The 16,424-nt window shown below is 41.6% G+C and overlaps 1 protein-coding gene and 1 long non-coding RNA gene across 4 annotated transcripts in view; both read left to right on the top strand.

Annotated features, from left to right (window-relative positions):
- Positions 1-16,424, top strand: part of NUDCD1 (NudC domain containing 1) — a 60,513-nt gene that overhangs the window by 173 nt on the left and 43,916 nt on the right. The window contains exons 2-3 of one of the 3 annotated variants that reach the window (XM_036436799.2): positions 259-390; positions 12,352-12,506. In XM_036436799.2, the coding sequence (XP_036292692.1) occupies positions 273-390; positions 12,352-12,506 (273 nt within the window). In that variant the 5' untranslated portion in view covers positions 259-272. Of the gene's footprint in view, positions 1-29; positions 391-12,351; positions 12,507-16,424 lie in introns of those variants that run through there. The other 2 variants (XM_036436798.2, XM_036436800.2) reach the window with 2 other exon arrangements.
- On the top strand, positions 2,251-8,282 carry LOC118718214. The gene is made up of 3 exons (XR_004987719.1): positions 2,251-2,678; positions 6,984-6,986; positions 8,272-8,282. It is a non-coding gene; the product is annotated as an uncharacterized LOC118718214 (long non-coding RNA).

Here is a 16,424-nt window from a genome sequence, read left to right as displayed (position 1 = left end):
TCCTGGCCGCTCGGCCCTCTGGGTAAGAGAGTCCAGCTCCTTACTGTCGCGCTTTGGCGGGGCGCCCTCTAGAAACTACGTATCCCGGCATGCCACCGTCGTCGACGCTCTCTCGCGGGCACTACATTTCCCAGGAGGCACGCTGCTGCACCGCGGTGATTAGTGGGATGGGAACCACGCAGCCGCCTCCCAGCCTCGGCGCGACGAGGAGGGAAGCGCGGACCTTTCAACAAGAGCTTTATTAATTCTCGCCGCTAGGATCCTGGGGGGCGATGGAGGTGGCCGCTAATTGCTCGCTGCGGGTGAAGAGACCCCTGTTGGATCCCCGCTTCGAGGGTTACAAACTCTCCCTCGAGCCGCTGCCCTGTTACGAGCTGGAACTAGAAGCAGGTGGGAAGCGGCGGCGGGGTCCCCTTGCACTCTTTTCCTTATTATTCCCTTTCGGGTGCCGAGGGCCAGCCCCTTCCCGCATGTTTCTTCCTTTCTGACCCGGGGCCCTTCCTTACGGCCCCGTCGGGCTGGGGCGGGCACGGGGGTGGCGGATTCTGGAGAAGGACGTCCATCCCGGACCTTCGTGGGAGCCACCTGCTCGCAGCTCTTCTGCGGCGGGACCCCCTCGGCCGCCGGGCTCCGGGGCCCCGCACGCAGAGGCTGCTCCGGCCGAGACCGCCTGTCCGTCCCGGCCTGGCCTAGCCTGGCCTGGCCCTGGCTGCGGAGAAAGCTCAGCACTTGCTTTCCCCTGGAGCCTCTTCTGGGAACCTGTGCGTGGAGAAGTCCCCCCTCTTTGGAGGACCCCCAGCTCCTGCTGCTTCTGGCCGAGTCCGACCCATTTAAAAAAATAAATAAATATATTTTATTGATTTTTTTTTTTTTTTTTTTTTTTTTTTTTTTTTTACAGAGAGGAAAAGAGAGGGATAGAGAGTTAGAAACATCAATGAGAGAGAATCATTGATCAGCTGCCTCCTGCACACCCCCAACTGGGGATGTGCCCGCCATCAAGGTACATGCTCTTGACCAGAATCGAACCTGGGACCTTTCAGTCCGCAGACCGATGCTCTATCCACTGAGCCAAACCGGTTTCGGCCGGACCCATTTCTTAAAAAGGGGGAAACTATTGTAGTTCTGAGCATGTTCAGTTACCTGGATGATATTAGCCAAAGAAGGGGACTGGTTTGTAGAGAACTGCTCTAGGAAATTGTGAGGAAGAGTCGAGATTTTCGTACCCATACTTCTTAACGACCACTTGTGTTTATCTGTAGCAGGCCAGATAGTCAGCACGTGACCTTTAAAAAATAAAAATAAAAAAGTTGAAAAATGGCATTTTCATTGAGGATAGAAAGAATGGTATTTTCATTGAGGATAGAGAGCCCAGAGATGAGATGTGCGTTTTTAATACACACCCCTGCTGATTCTGGCGCATGTTGTCTGTAGATCACACTTTGAGAAATACTGATCTACAGTTCATAGATTTGATAGTGTCCAATAAGTAATGTGTTTTAATTCATTTATAAAATTCAGAAACATCTATTGGGACCCTGCTTTATGGTACATGAGAACATCAAGATGAGCATGACAGTCTGTAAAATAAAAGTGCAATTATCGCCCAGACCAGTTTGGCTCAGTGGATAGAGCGTGGGCCTGTGGACTAAAGTGTCCCAGGTTCGATTCTGGTCAGGAGCATGTACCTTGGTTGCAGGCACATCCCCAGTGGGGGATGTGCAGGAGGCAGCTGATAGATGTTTTTGGCGCTCTATTCTTTCCCTTCCTCAAGTGCAATTATCTAGTTGGGAAGAAAAGTAAACAGATAATTATAAAACAATGTGGTAAGGCAGTGGTTGGGATATGTACAGAACGTAATGGTAGTACTTAATCTTTCCAAACCAGCCTGGGAGATCTGGGAAAGCTTCCCGGAGGAATCGAGATCTAAGTTGAACGTTGGAGGTTAGGTAAGAGTTGATACAATGAGCTTGGTTTTCTTTTCCACTCCCTATCAGTAAATGGGACCACCATGTTAAGTTAGTTTATGCATTTAAAAAGTCATCCCAGCCCTAGCATGTTTGCTCAGTGGATAGAGCATCGGCCTGTGGACTGAAGGGTCCTGGGTTCAATTCCTGTCGAGGGCACATGCCTGGGTTGTGGGCTCAATCCCCTGCAGGGGAGCCAATCAGTGAATCTCATCACTGATGTTTCTCTCTCTCCCTCTGTTTTTGTTCATAAGTCTACAGATCAGGTAAGTGGTTCTATTTTTGTTCAATTATGGCTCTGCTAGGTGTCTCTGCTCATCTTGGCTGGACTTCCTATGTTTGGGGGTTCTCTGGCCACAGACTGGCTTAAGGTTATCTCAGATGGTCCCCACTTAGCTCTGCTCCACTCGATCTCTCATTCTTTAGCCGGCTGGTCCAGGCTTACTCCAAGAGACAAGTAGCAGTGCACACTTTCTCAAGCTACTGCTTGGAATAAGTTTGCTGTTGTCCCATTGTGTGGAGAACGGCTACAGCGTTTGGACAGGTTCAAGCCTGGGACTAATGAGAGGCCACGGTCCTCTCGTGGCAAAACCACGTGCAAGTCCTAGTTTGGAGGGCAAAGCCCTCCCAGCACAATGATAGCCAAAGGCTGTGGTCATAAGCTTGACCTTATGGTGGGAACCTGTGGTCCCACGTGGCTGAGTGATGTGGGCTGTGGGAGGTGCAGCAAGTAAATAAAGCTTGATCAGGTGCATGTCATTGAGTAGATTGGAAACTCACCAGAGTGTTGTAACCACGCCCTTCCTTTGCCTCTTGGAATCTGGCTATAAAATAAAGACATGGTTTTCAGGCTGTGGTGCTGTCTCCATTGGAGAGCTTAGCGCATCCCATCCAGACCCAGCTTTTTTCTCTTCTCTGTCTTTTCTCAATCCTTCACCGCCCCCTCTCAGGCTCACCAAACCTGGCTGTGCCGGCTCGGCACACCTTTGGCCTAAAGTAAGCAAATCATATAGTCACCTCTAGAATAATTGTAGCAACCGCATACCAAATGGCATAGGCCCGGGGAGGCATAAAAAGTTGGGACCATTAGTGCAGATCTGTGTAGTTTGCTTATGTTGATGGAGTTATTTCTTCATTAAACCCCTCTGTTCAATCTGTCAGCAAATCCAGTGGAAGATTTTGGCTCCTTCATGCCTCTATCCTTGTCTAAATCACAGTTATCTCTTACCTGAACTATAGTAGCTTCCTTGACTATCCTTCCTGTCTTCATTTTTGGGCACCGTCATTCCATTCTCCATAAGGCAGTACAATCATAGTTTTAAATCTGTATTATTATTTTTTTAATATATTTTATTGATTTTTCACAGAGAGGAAGGGAGAGGGATAGATACCCTGTTTCCCCGAAAATAAGACAGTGTCTTGTATTAATTTTTTCTCCCAAAGTTGCGCTAGGTCTTATTTTCAGGGGATGTCTTATTTTCGGGGAAACACAGTAGTTAGAAAAATCGATGAGAGAGAATGATCGACCAGCTGCCTCCTGCACACCCCCTACTGGGGATGTGCCCGCAACCAATGTACATGCCCTTGACCGAAATCAAACCTGGGACCTTTCAGTCCGCAGGCCGATGCTCTACTATCCACTGAGCCAAACCAGTTTCGGCTAAATCTGTATTATTTAATACGTTCGTTCCACTAGACCACATGTGTCAAACACAAGGCCCGCGGGCCAAATCCGTCCCGCCAGGCCTTGCAATGTGGCCCACACTGCGCTGTCATCACTGCACTCCACTGCGTTTCCATCACAATGACAGTTTATGACTGTTCAGTAAACCATTCGGCCCGCGATTTAGGCTGGATTTTAGATTTTGGCCCCTTCTCTGATTGAGTTCGACACCCCTACACTAGACTGTGAGGTGTTTCTCCTTTACTCGCTACTCTGCCATTGCTCTTAGCATAGCACTGTGGTCGGGAAACTGCAGCTCTTTTGCCCCTTGAGTGTGGCTCTTCCACAAAATACCACGGCCTGGGCAAGTCTATTCTGAAGAAGTGGCGTTAGAAGAAGTTTAAGTTTAAAAAATGTGTCTCTCAAAAGAAATTTCAGTTGCTGTACTGTTGATACTTGGCTCTGTTGACTACTGAGTTTGCCAACCACTGCCATAGCAGATGCTCAATAAGTTGAGTGAGTGAAGGACAGGAGGAAAAAATCTCCTGGGAAAGGGGGGCAGGACTTAAAAAGATAGGTGAGGGCACTGTTTGTCTTTTGGATTTTCTCTTGGCATTGTTCCCCAGATTTCTTCATGGGGCCTTTCAATAAAAATAAAGCTCATCTGCCATAAAAAGCTCAACTTCTTAACTTGCCAAGTGGAGATGTTTCTTTTTTTTTCCTTCTTTTTTTCTTTTAAAAAAAATATATTTTATTGATTTTTTTACAGAGAGGAAGGGAGAGAGCTAGAGAGCTACAATAGAAACATCCATGAGAGAGAAACATTGACCAGCTGCCTCTTGCACACCCTCTACTGGGGATGTGCCTGCAACCAATGTACATGCCCTTGACCAGAATCAAACCTGGGACCTTTCAGTCCGCAGACCGACGCTCTACCACTGAGCCAAACCGGTTTCGGCTGGAGATGTTTCTTAAAAACTGTCATGTAGCCCAGCAGTTGTGACTCAGTGATTGAACATGGGCCCATGAACCAGGAAGTTAGGTTTGATTTCTGGTTAGGACACATGCCTGGGTTTCCGGCTCTGTGAAGGTTAAATTTGGACAGTGAGAGGGATGGAAACAGGGAGACCAGCTTAACACTTCTACAAAGTTCACATGGAGGGACTTATGTTATTTACTAGAGGTGGAGGATGAAAAAGAGGTTAATTCCTTTAAAAATTATCTCTAGAGAGAGTGAGGTGTGATTCAGGAGCTCCTCCTGACAGCTTGACTTCTTTTACACTAACCCAAGGAACTTACATTCATTCAGCACAGTGTCAGTATGGGGAAAGCTCTGCATTTAGGATGGGAGGATGAAGATATGGTCCCTGGACCCAAAGACCTTGGGGGTTTATTCTCTTGTCTTAAGTGGTGTCATTAAATGGTTCTAAAATTTCCGCTGCTGTGTAAACAGTATATGTCACTTTGTCTTTTTCTATTTCTGGATAGTTATCTTATAGATTTTTTCCCCCCTAGAAACTTTATTCAGTAAATGTGTTTCCCCATCCCCATATTTTACCTAGCTAACTCATATTGCATATTTTCTTCTTGATTTATGTGTTACTTAGAGATTCCTTTCTTGAGTTAGAATCTACATTTCAGAATCTGTACTGTCACAATAATACCTGCTACTTCATAGACTGTCTCAGTAGTATTCGATTTCTTTTCTATGGGAAGACTATGAGTTCTGTATTGATGAATCCTGTGTCCATGTTCTTCAATGCTTTATCTCTAAGGCTGTTGCATGCCTGTTGAGTAATGGATTATTTTATATAATACATTAAACAGCTTTATTGAGATATGATTGGCAAAAGGCCCCACATATTTAAGTGTATAGATTGGCAAAATTTGACATAGGTATATACTCATGAATTTATAACCACAATCAAGATATAAAATTTAGCTGTCATTCCCCAGAGTTCCATGTACCCTTCTGTAACCAGACCTCTATTCTATCTTAAGATAATACACCCCTTCAATTCCTAGGGAACTGCTGATGTCTTTCTTCTGTCACTATATGTTAGTTTTTGGGTTTGGTTTTTTTTTTGGTGGTTTTTTTTTTTTTTTTTTTTTTTTTTGGCATTTTCTAGAGTTTTAAATTCATGGAATTATACAGTGTGCATTCCTTTTTATCTGTTATATTTTAGTCAGCATAATTACTTTGAGTTCATCCTAGTCGTATTGAGAGAGGGATATTGTTAGTCTGACTATAATTCTGGACTTTTCCTAATTTTCCTTGTAAATCTGTCAGTTGTTGCTTCATATATTTTTAAGCTCTGTTTTGTTGTATAAACACTGATTATTGTATCTTCTTGATAAATTGACCTCTTTATCATTCATTATGAAATAACCTTCTTTAACCTTGGTGATAGTCCTTGCTCTGAAATCTACTGTCTGATAATAAAATAGTCATGCCAGCTTTCTTTTTATTAATGTTACCGTCGTGTGTGTGTGTGTGTGTGTGTGTGTGTGTGTGTGTGTACGTACGAACTACCAGTGCATAGCACCACAAAGACACGCAACTAACTGAGACACTGGCTGGGCTGGATTGAATGTTTTTTTTAATGGATCAGTTTCATCACCTTTGTTGACTTATCAGCTATTGCTTTTGTTTTGTTATTTTAATAGTTGCTTTGGACTTTAAGTATACAGCTTTAACTTATTATATGATACATTCAAATGATATTATGCTACTTCACATGTAGTGTAAGACTCTTACAATACTATATATATTTCCATTTCTCTCCTGCTGGCCTTCATGCTATTGTCATGTATTTTACTTTTACATATAATTGTAAATTCACAATACATTGTTACTATTTTTGTTTAAAGAGTTAATTATCTCAAAAAAATGTAAATGATAAGAAAAGCTCATATATTTCTCTTATAGTTGCCATCTTTAGTGCTCTTCATTTCTTTATGTTGATCCACATTTTTTTAATCTATAATTTTCCTTCTGCCTATAGGTCTTTGTGATGCATTTTTCAATTTTTGTATGTCTGAAAACATTTTTATTTTGCCCTGGTTTTAAGAAGACATTTTTGCCACATGTAGAATTCTAGGTTGACAGTTTTTTTTTCTTCCACTACTTTTAGAGATGTTTCCCCGTTGACTTTTTGCTTTTATGTTTCTGATGAAAAATCTGTTATCTTTGCCTTTTTATGTATGACATCATTTTCTCTGGCGGCTTTTGTGATTTTTTTCTTTTTCTTTCACTTTGGTTTTGAGCAGTTTGGGATGGCTTTCCTCATGAGTCTCATGCTTTGATTTTGTTGGTCTTCCTAAATCTATGGATTTATAGTTTTCATCAGGTTTAGTAAGTTTACAGCCATTATTTCTTCCATTCCTCCCCCAACCCCCTCCTTTCCTTTGAGAAATCAAGTTGCCCATTTTTAGATTGCTGGAAGTTGACCCCAGTGCCGTTTTCATTTTCCCACATTCCTTTTGTTCTCTGTTTTATTTTTTGATCTATTCTATATTTATGCCTTTAATTTCACTAATCTTTTTTCCCAGTCTCTAATCTGTCATTAATATATAAGTCTATTTTCATTTTAGAAATTGTAGTTTTCATTTCTAGAAGTTTGATTTAAATAATTTTTACAACTTTCCTGTCTATCATTTTGATCATATGGGACATGCTTTAATAACTGTTTTAGTGTTCTCTTCTGCTAATAATAAGTTCTGTGTCAGATATGTCTTGAATTTCTGTTGATTGTTTGTTCTTTTTATGAGTTTTGTTTTCTTTCCTCTTTGCATGTCTGATAATATTTGACTGGTTGCCAGAAATTGTGAATTTTAACTTGTTGGCTGCAGAATATATTTGTATTTTTATAAATCTTCTTGAACTTTGTTCTGAGTTACTTGGAAACAGATTAATTGGGTGTTGCTTTTATGAATTGTTAGCCTAGTCTGGAGCAATGCATAGGGCTAATTATTTGAGAGAAGTTTTTTCTGTGTACTCTATCCATCAGCCCATGAATTCTGAGTTGGGGTAACAGTTTCAGCTCTCAGCCTTGTGCTGAGTGCTTAAAATGATTCTCTCTCCTCCTTTCAGATGGTTCTTTCCCTGCCCTGAGGTGGTTTACTCAGTCATATGCCATTAGTTGAGAGACACCCTCTGATTTTCCTCTTTCTGTGTTGCTCTCTTCTCTAGTACTCTTGACAGTCTAATGAACTCAAGTTGCCTTGTACAACTGCCTAGACCAGTGGTCGGCAAACTGCGGCTCAAGAGCCACGGTTTGCCCGTCTGTTGACTAATGAGTTTGCCGACCACTGCCCTAGACTTTCACTCAGTTTCCACAACAAGGGGATTCTCTCAGGTTCTTCTCTTCATGCCAAGACCCGGAAACTCATTCAAGGTGGTAGTAAGCTGGGGCAGCGCTTGGGCTCACTTCCTTTGTTTCTCATTTCTTAGGGATGACTGTCCTTTGTTGCCTGAAGTCTCATGTCTTGAAAACCATTGTTTCATATAATTTTATCCAGTTTATTTAATTTTATCTTATTTTCTCTTTCTGATGGCAAGATAGAACTGGTCACTATTATTCTGCCTTGGCTTCAAGAAAAAAATGTTCAATATTTATTTTTAAGTAAAAAAAAATAGAATAGTAGAGTTCAGACAAAATTGAAATGGGTTAATATAAATAATGAGAGCATGGGAGAAGTTTGAGAAGTACAGGGTAGGAAAGAGCCCTGCTTTGGGAACAGGGCAAAAAGGAGGAAACCTTTTTCATTTGTTTGTTATGGAAGTTGGAAGTTTTTGACATACTAAAGTGGAGGAGAAGGGACCAGTAGAGCGAGATAACTGCCAGAGGAAGGACCTAGAAGAGGGAGGAGAGAATGGAATCCCAAGCACCTTTGTGAGAATTTGCCTTGGAAGGGAGAGTGAAACAGGGAAATCAACATTTCTTCTTCTGTACCATGTAGCAAACACTTTACATGTTTTAAGGTAACATTTGTCAAGAATATTTTAGGACGAGTACCATTAACAGGTAAGACAGGGTAGGAAGGTTAGGTAACTTAACCAGGTTAGTTGTCAGTGGGAAATCTATACCTTTCCCACTAAAGAGCACATGCTGTTCCCCCCTCCCCTCTACTCCCCTTCTCTTCCCTCCCTTTCTCTTCCCTTTTTTTTCCCCTTTTTCTTCCCTCCTATCCCTTTCCCTTTCCTCAAAAGGGAAAGAGAGACAGGCAGACAGACAGACATCAATTTGTTGTTCCACTTATTTGTGCATTCACTGGTTCATTCCCATATGTGCCCTGACCAGGGATCAAACCCACAACCCAGTGCGTTGTGATGCCACTCCAACCAACTGAGCTACCCTGCCAGGGCTGTTTGTAATTTTTTTTTTTGCAGTGTCTCTGGCTGTTTCTTCAGGGCAGGGAGAATAAAAGCTGGTGAAGATTATGGCTATAGTTGGAGTAAAGGAAGAGAAGAGCCATATAACCATTGTATATATGTTTCATATTTACTTTATTAGAGGAAAATATGGAGGAAAAAGGCAGGTGAATATGTTAATGTGCAGAATTCTACATTATATAAGACTAGAGGCCCATTGCACTAATTTGTGCACCAGTGGGATCTCTCAGCCTGGCCTGTGGGTTCAGGCCAAAACCGGCTCTCAACATCCCCTGTGGGGTCCCGGATTGCAAGAGAGTGCAGGCCAGGCCGAGGGGCCCCACCGGTGTACGATCGGGGCTAGGGAGAGGACATGGGAAGTTGGCCAGGTAGGGAGGGACTAAAGGAGGGCCCCAGGATGTGTCCAGCCCATGTTGCTCTCTATCCCTCTCCCTTCTTCTCTGTAAAAAATCAATAAAATATATATTTTTAAAAATGTATTTGTCATCACATTGTCTAGTATTACTGTGTGGGCCATTATGGCACCATGCACATTTTCTGCAGTATCGAGTTTCACCCACACAGTGGTGCTAGAAAACCAAAAATTGATGTCTGTCCCCCTTCTAATCAGTGGATTATGTATTTCTAACTGTTCCTTATAAAAGAAACACTTCCTGGAGTTATACATAAGCAATGTCCCCTTTCTCTATCAAAGCCATCAAAAAGCTACAGAGATGTTACTTCTGAAATGCTTCTAGACTTCTGTCGTCCTTTACCCGATGACTGCAGTGGTTTTCTAGTGAATCTTCCTGGGTTTACCCCTGCTTCACTCTGGGATGTTTTCCATATTGTAGTTGTAAGTGATCCTTTTCCACATTTGAATCTGGACTTTATTCTCCTGCTTAAAAAATTCATAATACAGTGGGTTTATCAACAAATATAAGAAAAGGTCTATCCTGATTCAATTCCTGCCAGGTTCTCTCATTTCATTCATCTATAAACCTTTCCTTGTACAATTCTGTTGCTGTTATTTCAGCCAGTTTGGCCGTCTTTTGGGTCTTTGAACACAAGTTTTTCCTCTTTTGCCTGCTTTTCCTTCTGCCTGTGTTAAGTAGGTGCGTGTATGTGTGTAGGGAGGTAGGTATACGTCTTAAATTAACTCTACCTTATCCTTTGTAGCTTGGCTCAAATTTTTGAAAGCTCCTGTTAACCTCCCCAAGTAGATTAGCTCCCATTGTTACTTGTTCTCATGTACCCAGTAATTTTTCTTTTTCAAAATATTTTTATTTCAGAGAGGAAGAGAGAGGGAGAGAGAGAGAAACATAAACGACGAGAAAGATTCATTGATTGGCTGCCTCCTGCACATCCCCTACTAGGAACTGGGCCCATGATCAGACATGTGCCCTGACCGGGAATTGATCCGTGACCTCCTGGTTCATAGGTCGATGCTCAAACACTGAGCCATGGCAGCCAGGCCCCAGTAATTTTTCTTAAAAACATTTAATCATATATTTACTTATGCATTTATTTGAGTAATGTCCATTTCCCCACTCAATCGTAAGTGTTAAGAAGATAGATTCTGTGCTCTTTACTCATCATTGTATCATTGGTGCCTATTAAAATAGTTGTTGAATAAGTGAATGAATGGATATAAGTAAGCCAGGACTCAAAGTAGGTAATTGAACTAGGAACAGGTGAGCATTCTGGAATAAAACTTTCAATTAGCATATAATAAGATGAGTTTTATATTAAGGACCTCAGCTTGGTCCACTTATTTCCTGTTAAAGCAGAAAATAGTTCTAATGCATGGGCAGCCCTGAGTGGTAAGGATTCCTATGTATAGAAAAAAGGAGGAGTAGTAGGCAAAAATCACATTTGGCAAATTTTAAAATTATGGAAGCAACTAAGAGTAGATCTTAAAAGTTCTCTTTAAAAGAAAAAATTGTAACTATGTAAGATAATGGATGTGTGAAGTAAACGTATTGTACTAATCATTTTGCAATATATACCTGTATTAAATCATGTTGTACACTTTGAACTTATAGAATGTTTTATGCCAATTATATCAGTAAAGCTGGAGAAAAGTAAAATAAAATTATGGAAGTAGCTAATGCTCTAGTGAAAAAAGTTCTATTTTTTTAGTAGAAAACTTTATTTTTGTTCCAGGTATAATAGTGTTTTGTTCTCCATTTTTGGGAAAAATATGGTGTAACATTGCAGAAATCACTATTTGTGCTCACATTTCTTTCCATAATTGTGTAATCCTATATAATAAAAGCCTAATATGCTAATTGTCTGGTTGTCCAGTCATCTGCTCAACCAATCAAAGCATAATATGCTAATGATGTGCTAAGGCTGCTCAACTGCTTGCTATGATGTGCACTGACCACCAGGGGGCAGATAGCCAGTCGACCAGTCACTATGACATGCACTGACCACCAAGGGGCAGATGCTCCAACTGGTAGGTTAGCTTGCTGCTGGGGTCTGGCTAATTGGGGCTGAGCAAGACTGGCTGGACATGCACTGGAATCCTCCTGTGGTCCCTATCCTGCTGGCCAACTGCCCACATCCCTTCCTGGCTCCAGTCGTGCACTGATGGGGTTGCTCAGCCTGGCCTGTGCCCTCTTACAATCCGGGACCCCTTGGGGGATGTTGGAGAGCTGATTTCGGCCCAATCCCCCAAGCTAGGCCGAGGGACCCTATTGATGCATGAATTCGTGCACTGGCCCTTCAATGAAATAATAAAAACTACTTTCTTAATGTGTGGTAAAAATCAACGAGAGGAATATAGGTAAAAGCATTTTTTTAAATATAAAAACAGCTGCCGGGACCGGTTTGGCTCAGTGGATAGAGCGTCGGCCTGCAGACTGAAAGGTCCTGGGTTCGATTCCAGTCAAGGGCATGTACCTTGGTTGTGGGCACATCCCCAGTGGGGGCTGTGCAGGAGGCGGCTGGTCAATGTCTCTCTCTCATTGATGTTTCTAACTCTCTATTCTTCTACCTTCCTCTCTGTAAAAAATCAATAAAATATATTTTAAAAAATAAAGTATAAAAACACTTTATGAAGTAGACTTAATATTTGCCCAGGAGATAAGAAATCCTTCAATTTTAGAATCTGTTTTTTATTCATATTAACAAGGAAGAAGTGGCTACCATGTACTAAGTTCTGTAAGAGCAGGGACGATGTCAGTTCTACACACTATTTACCCTCTGCATACAGTTTCTGGTAGGTGCCCAGAATTGTTTTTGGATGAAGAGCATAGTGAATTGCCTCTTGCCATGTAGGTATTGTACAGAAAGGAACAATCTGAGGCAAAACTTTTTATATGTTTATTTTGTTTATATTTCAGCTGTGGCAGAAGTAAAACTTCGAGATGATCAATACACACTGGAACACATGCATGCTTTTGGAATGTATAATTACCTTCACTGTGATTCATGGTATCAAGACAGTGTCTACTACATTGATAACCTTGGAAGAATTATGAATTTAACAGTGATGCTGGTAAGGAAAAAATATATAAGTAGGATTTTCTAATTTGATCCTTAATTAATTTTCACTTTGAATCCCATATCCAAGGAATTGATGTACACATACCTTTAATATAGAGAATCCTATCATCAGTCTGTAAGACTTATTTTTGTTTTATGGGTGTTTTTTTTTTCTTTTGTTCCTGTTCCTACACATATTTATTCCCCTCCACTCCTACCAGTGGGCAACTGCCTAATGAGTTTATAAAAGTTGATATAACTGTTCATTTCTCTTTTCTTCATGTGAGCTGTGTTATCTCCGACTATGATAGGGGACCTATTTTTCCTTTTAGCTAACACTATTTTTAACCGTTTTAATTAGGTGCAAACATTTAGGATTGTTTTGCTTGCTATGGATTGGTCTTTCTAGAATTATGAAATAATATAGCCATGCTAGCTTTCTTAATAAATATTATTTACTAGAGGCCTGGTGCACAAAATTTGTGCATGGAAGCAAAGGGGTTGTCCCTCAGCCCAGCCTGCACCCTCTCCAATCTGAGACTCCTCTCACAATCCAGGACTGCTATCTCTCAACTGCTAGCCTGCTTGCCTGCCTGCCAGATTGCCCCTAACTGCTTCTGCCTGCCAACCTGATCACCCCCTAATCACTCTTCTGCCAGCCTGATCTACGCCTAACTGCTCCCCGGCCTGCTCTATTGCCCCTTAACTGTCCTTCTCTGCTGGCCTGATCACTCCTAACTACCCTTCCCTGCCAGCCCAATTGCCTCTGACTGCCCTCCCCTGCCAGCCTGGTCACCCCTAACTGCCCTCCCCTGCTGGCCTGGTTGCCCCCAGTTGCCCTCCCCTACTGGCCCGGTCACCTCCAACTGCCCCCACCTGCAGGCCTGTTGCCCCACCTGCCTTTTCTAACTGCCCTCCCCTGCAGCCCTGATTGCCCCCAACTGCCCTTCCTTGCAGGCCTGGTCTCCCCAACTGTCCTCCCCTGAAGGCCTGGGGCCTCCCAACTGCCCTCCCCTGCTGGCCTGATCACCCACAACTGCTCTCCCCTGCCAGCCATCTTGTGGTGGCCATCTTTGACCACATGGGGGTGGTCATCTTGTGTGTTGGAGTGATGGTCAATTTGCATATTACTCTTTTATTAGATAGGATCTTTTTATTCTTTTAATTTTACTTTGTCAGTGTTATTATTTTTAAAGTGTATGTCTTGTAAAGAACATTTAGTAGGGCCTTTTTTTATTATTTAGTATGAATATCTGTCCTTTAATTGGAGGGCTTAGTACATTTCTATTTAATGTAATTACTGATATGGTTGAGTTTATTTTGCCATCTTTTCAGTTTATTTATTCTTTGTTCTTTTAGTCTCTGTTTCCACTTTTGTATGGATTAATCTATGTTTTTTTTTAAATTCCATTTAGTTTTCTCTTTTGGCTTTTTATATAAACCTGTTTGTATTACTATTATTTATTTTATTTTAATTGTTGACAGTATTTCAGATGTTCCCCATTTTTTTCCCCTTTTGCTCCACTCTACCCTTCCCCAAGCTTTACACACTATTGTCTGTATCCTTGGGTAATGCATACTAGTATATGCATATAAGTGTTTTGGTTAATTTCTTACCATCCCCTTCCCACCCTTTTCCCCTCTGAGGTATGTCAGTCTGTTCTCATGCATCTATGCTTCTGGACCTATTTTGTTCATCAGTTTATTTTTTCATTAGATTCCATCTCTAAGTGAGATCATAGTCTTTCTCTGACTGGCTTATTTCACTTACCATTATAATTTTCAGGTCCATTCATACTGTTGCGAAGTATAAGGGATCCCTTGGTATTCCATTGGTTACTGTGCAGGTGTCTTCAAACTACGGCCCGCGGGCCACATGCGGCCCTCAGAGGAGTCTGATCCGGCCCGCCAGGTTTTTTGGGCAGTGAGCGCAGCCGAGGTGTTACAGTAGGAATTAGTAGTTCATATAGTCTGGCCCTCCAGCTCTCTGAGGGACCGTGATCTGGCCCCCACTTTAAAAAGTTTGAGGACCCCTGCTGTAGAGATTATAGTATTCACCTTTAAGTTATCATAGTCTGCCTCTAATTAATATTATCCTATTTAAAAAAAACATATAAATCTAACAATATTTTTTTTACCTCCTTTACCACCTTTGAGCTATTTTTGTTATATATTTTGTTTTGTTGTAAACTCCACAGTACATTGTTAGGATATTTGGCATAAATAGTCATTGGTCAGTTAATATCTTTCCTAACCATTTTCTGCTGCTTCTAGCCATCCTCTACATTGTGTCTATAGCATAATCTAAGTTGCTTGTGTGATTTTCTCACTTCTCACATGAATTCTTTTATTATTTCCTTTATGACAAAATCCATATTTTTTGACAAAATCCAATATTTTATGACAATTTTCCCCCCCAGCTTGGTGGGTTTCTCTTTATTGATGTGAAAATCTACACTTTTTAATATGTAATTTTAGAATAGGCAATGTTTTCATGTGATTTAAAAAAAAAAAAATTACTCCCTCTCCTATCTCTAGTTCTTTCTCTATATATAAAAGCCTAAGCAACCTTTACAACTGGATGGCCGACCTTACAACTGGATGGCCGACCGGTAGCTATGATGCGCACTGACCACAAGGGGGGCAGACACTTAACGCAGGAACTGCCCCTGGTGGTCAGTGCTCTCTCCCCAGTCGGCCTGATTGGGACTGGATGAGACACCCTGATTGGCTGGGAGGATCCCACCTGTGCAGAATTTGTCTACCAGCCCTCTACTTCTTTATTTATGTTGTGTTCTTCAAACCAAAACAAAACTGCTTTTATTGCCCAGCACATTTGTGTTACAGTCTGGTAAAAAGAATTGAACAGAAGTTATGAATGATCTGAGGTATTGAAGCTTATGAGTTAATCCCCATCAGTCTCCAAGCAGTCAGGCATGGAAGAAGCAATGATAGGGAACCTCTGAGCCTTCCTTTCCTCCCGCAGGCCAGGCTGAGCCTGCTTCCTTTTCCTTTCTTTCATGACCCTCCAGGTGTAGTACTGTAAAAACATGCACCATGAACAAAAAGAACCGTTCTGGTACAACTTCTGTAAATAATTTGAAATCATGAATCTCAGCTGTCAGAGTGTGAAGCATTTTTTGGATTTAGGAAGAAAATCACTGGGAACATAATCTTTCCATGTCACGTTCAAATTTTCCATGAGGTCTACCTGAATTTGCTCTCAGAAATGCCTCTTCTTACTGGGATGATTTTTTTTTTTTTTCTCTTTTCCTATCCCCTTAGCATTTGGTTCAGGGACAGAAGCATCTACCTGAAGACAATAGAAGTTCCCATGATAAGTAAGCAGAAAGGGGAATAGAAGCAGGAAACAGAGCATGTTCTGATTTCTGCTCTCCGCTGGTCGATTTATTTTAGAACCTGTGCAAGTGATCTTGTGCCTATTTTGAAGCCTGTGTCCATGGATAAAATATACAAATTTCTCTTGGCATATGATGTTTATAATGCCCTTCTTGCCAACTTTGACTTTCACCACTTTATACAGACTGCACTCTAGTGATAGCACACTCCTGCAATTCCTGAGATATGCCTTAAAGCCTGTTGCCTGCAGTCCGTTTCCCATGTGAACAACTCTTCCTTGGAATACTCTTAGTTCTGTCAGTCTGCTTCCCAGTCTTCGCTTAAGTCCCAGATAATCATTTCATCTAGGAAGCTCGCCTTGGTAAATACCAAGAACATTTAAACTGTTGGCTCTCAGATCTCCATGAACTCTGTGAATTTGCTCTGGGCCAGAGGTTAGCAAATTGTTTGTGCATAATGCCAGATAATAAATCTTTTAGAGTTTATGGGCCAAATGGTTTTATGTTACAGCTGCTCAATTTTGTCCGAGTAGTGTGAAAACAGCAGTAGACAGTATGTATAAATGAATGAA

Source organism: Pipistrellus kuhlii, unplaced genomic scaffold (genome assembly GCF_014108245.1).
Source record: "Pipistrellus kuhlii isolate mPipKuh1 unplaced genomic scaffold, mPipKuh1.p scaffold_m20_p_14, whole genome shotgun sequence".
NCBI classification, from domain to species: domain Eukaryota; kingdom Metazoa; phylum Chordata; class Mammalia; order Chiroptera; family Vespertilionidae; genus Pipistrellus; species Pipistrellus kuhlii.
Note: the sequence above shows the minus strand (reverse complement) of the source record. Positions and strands in the feature narration are given on the sequence as shown.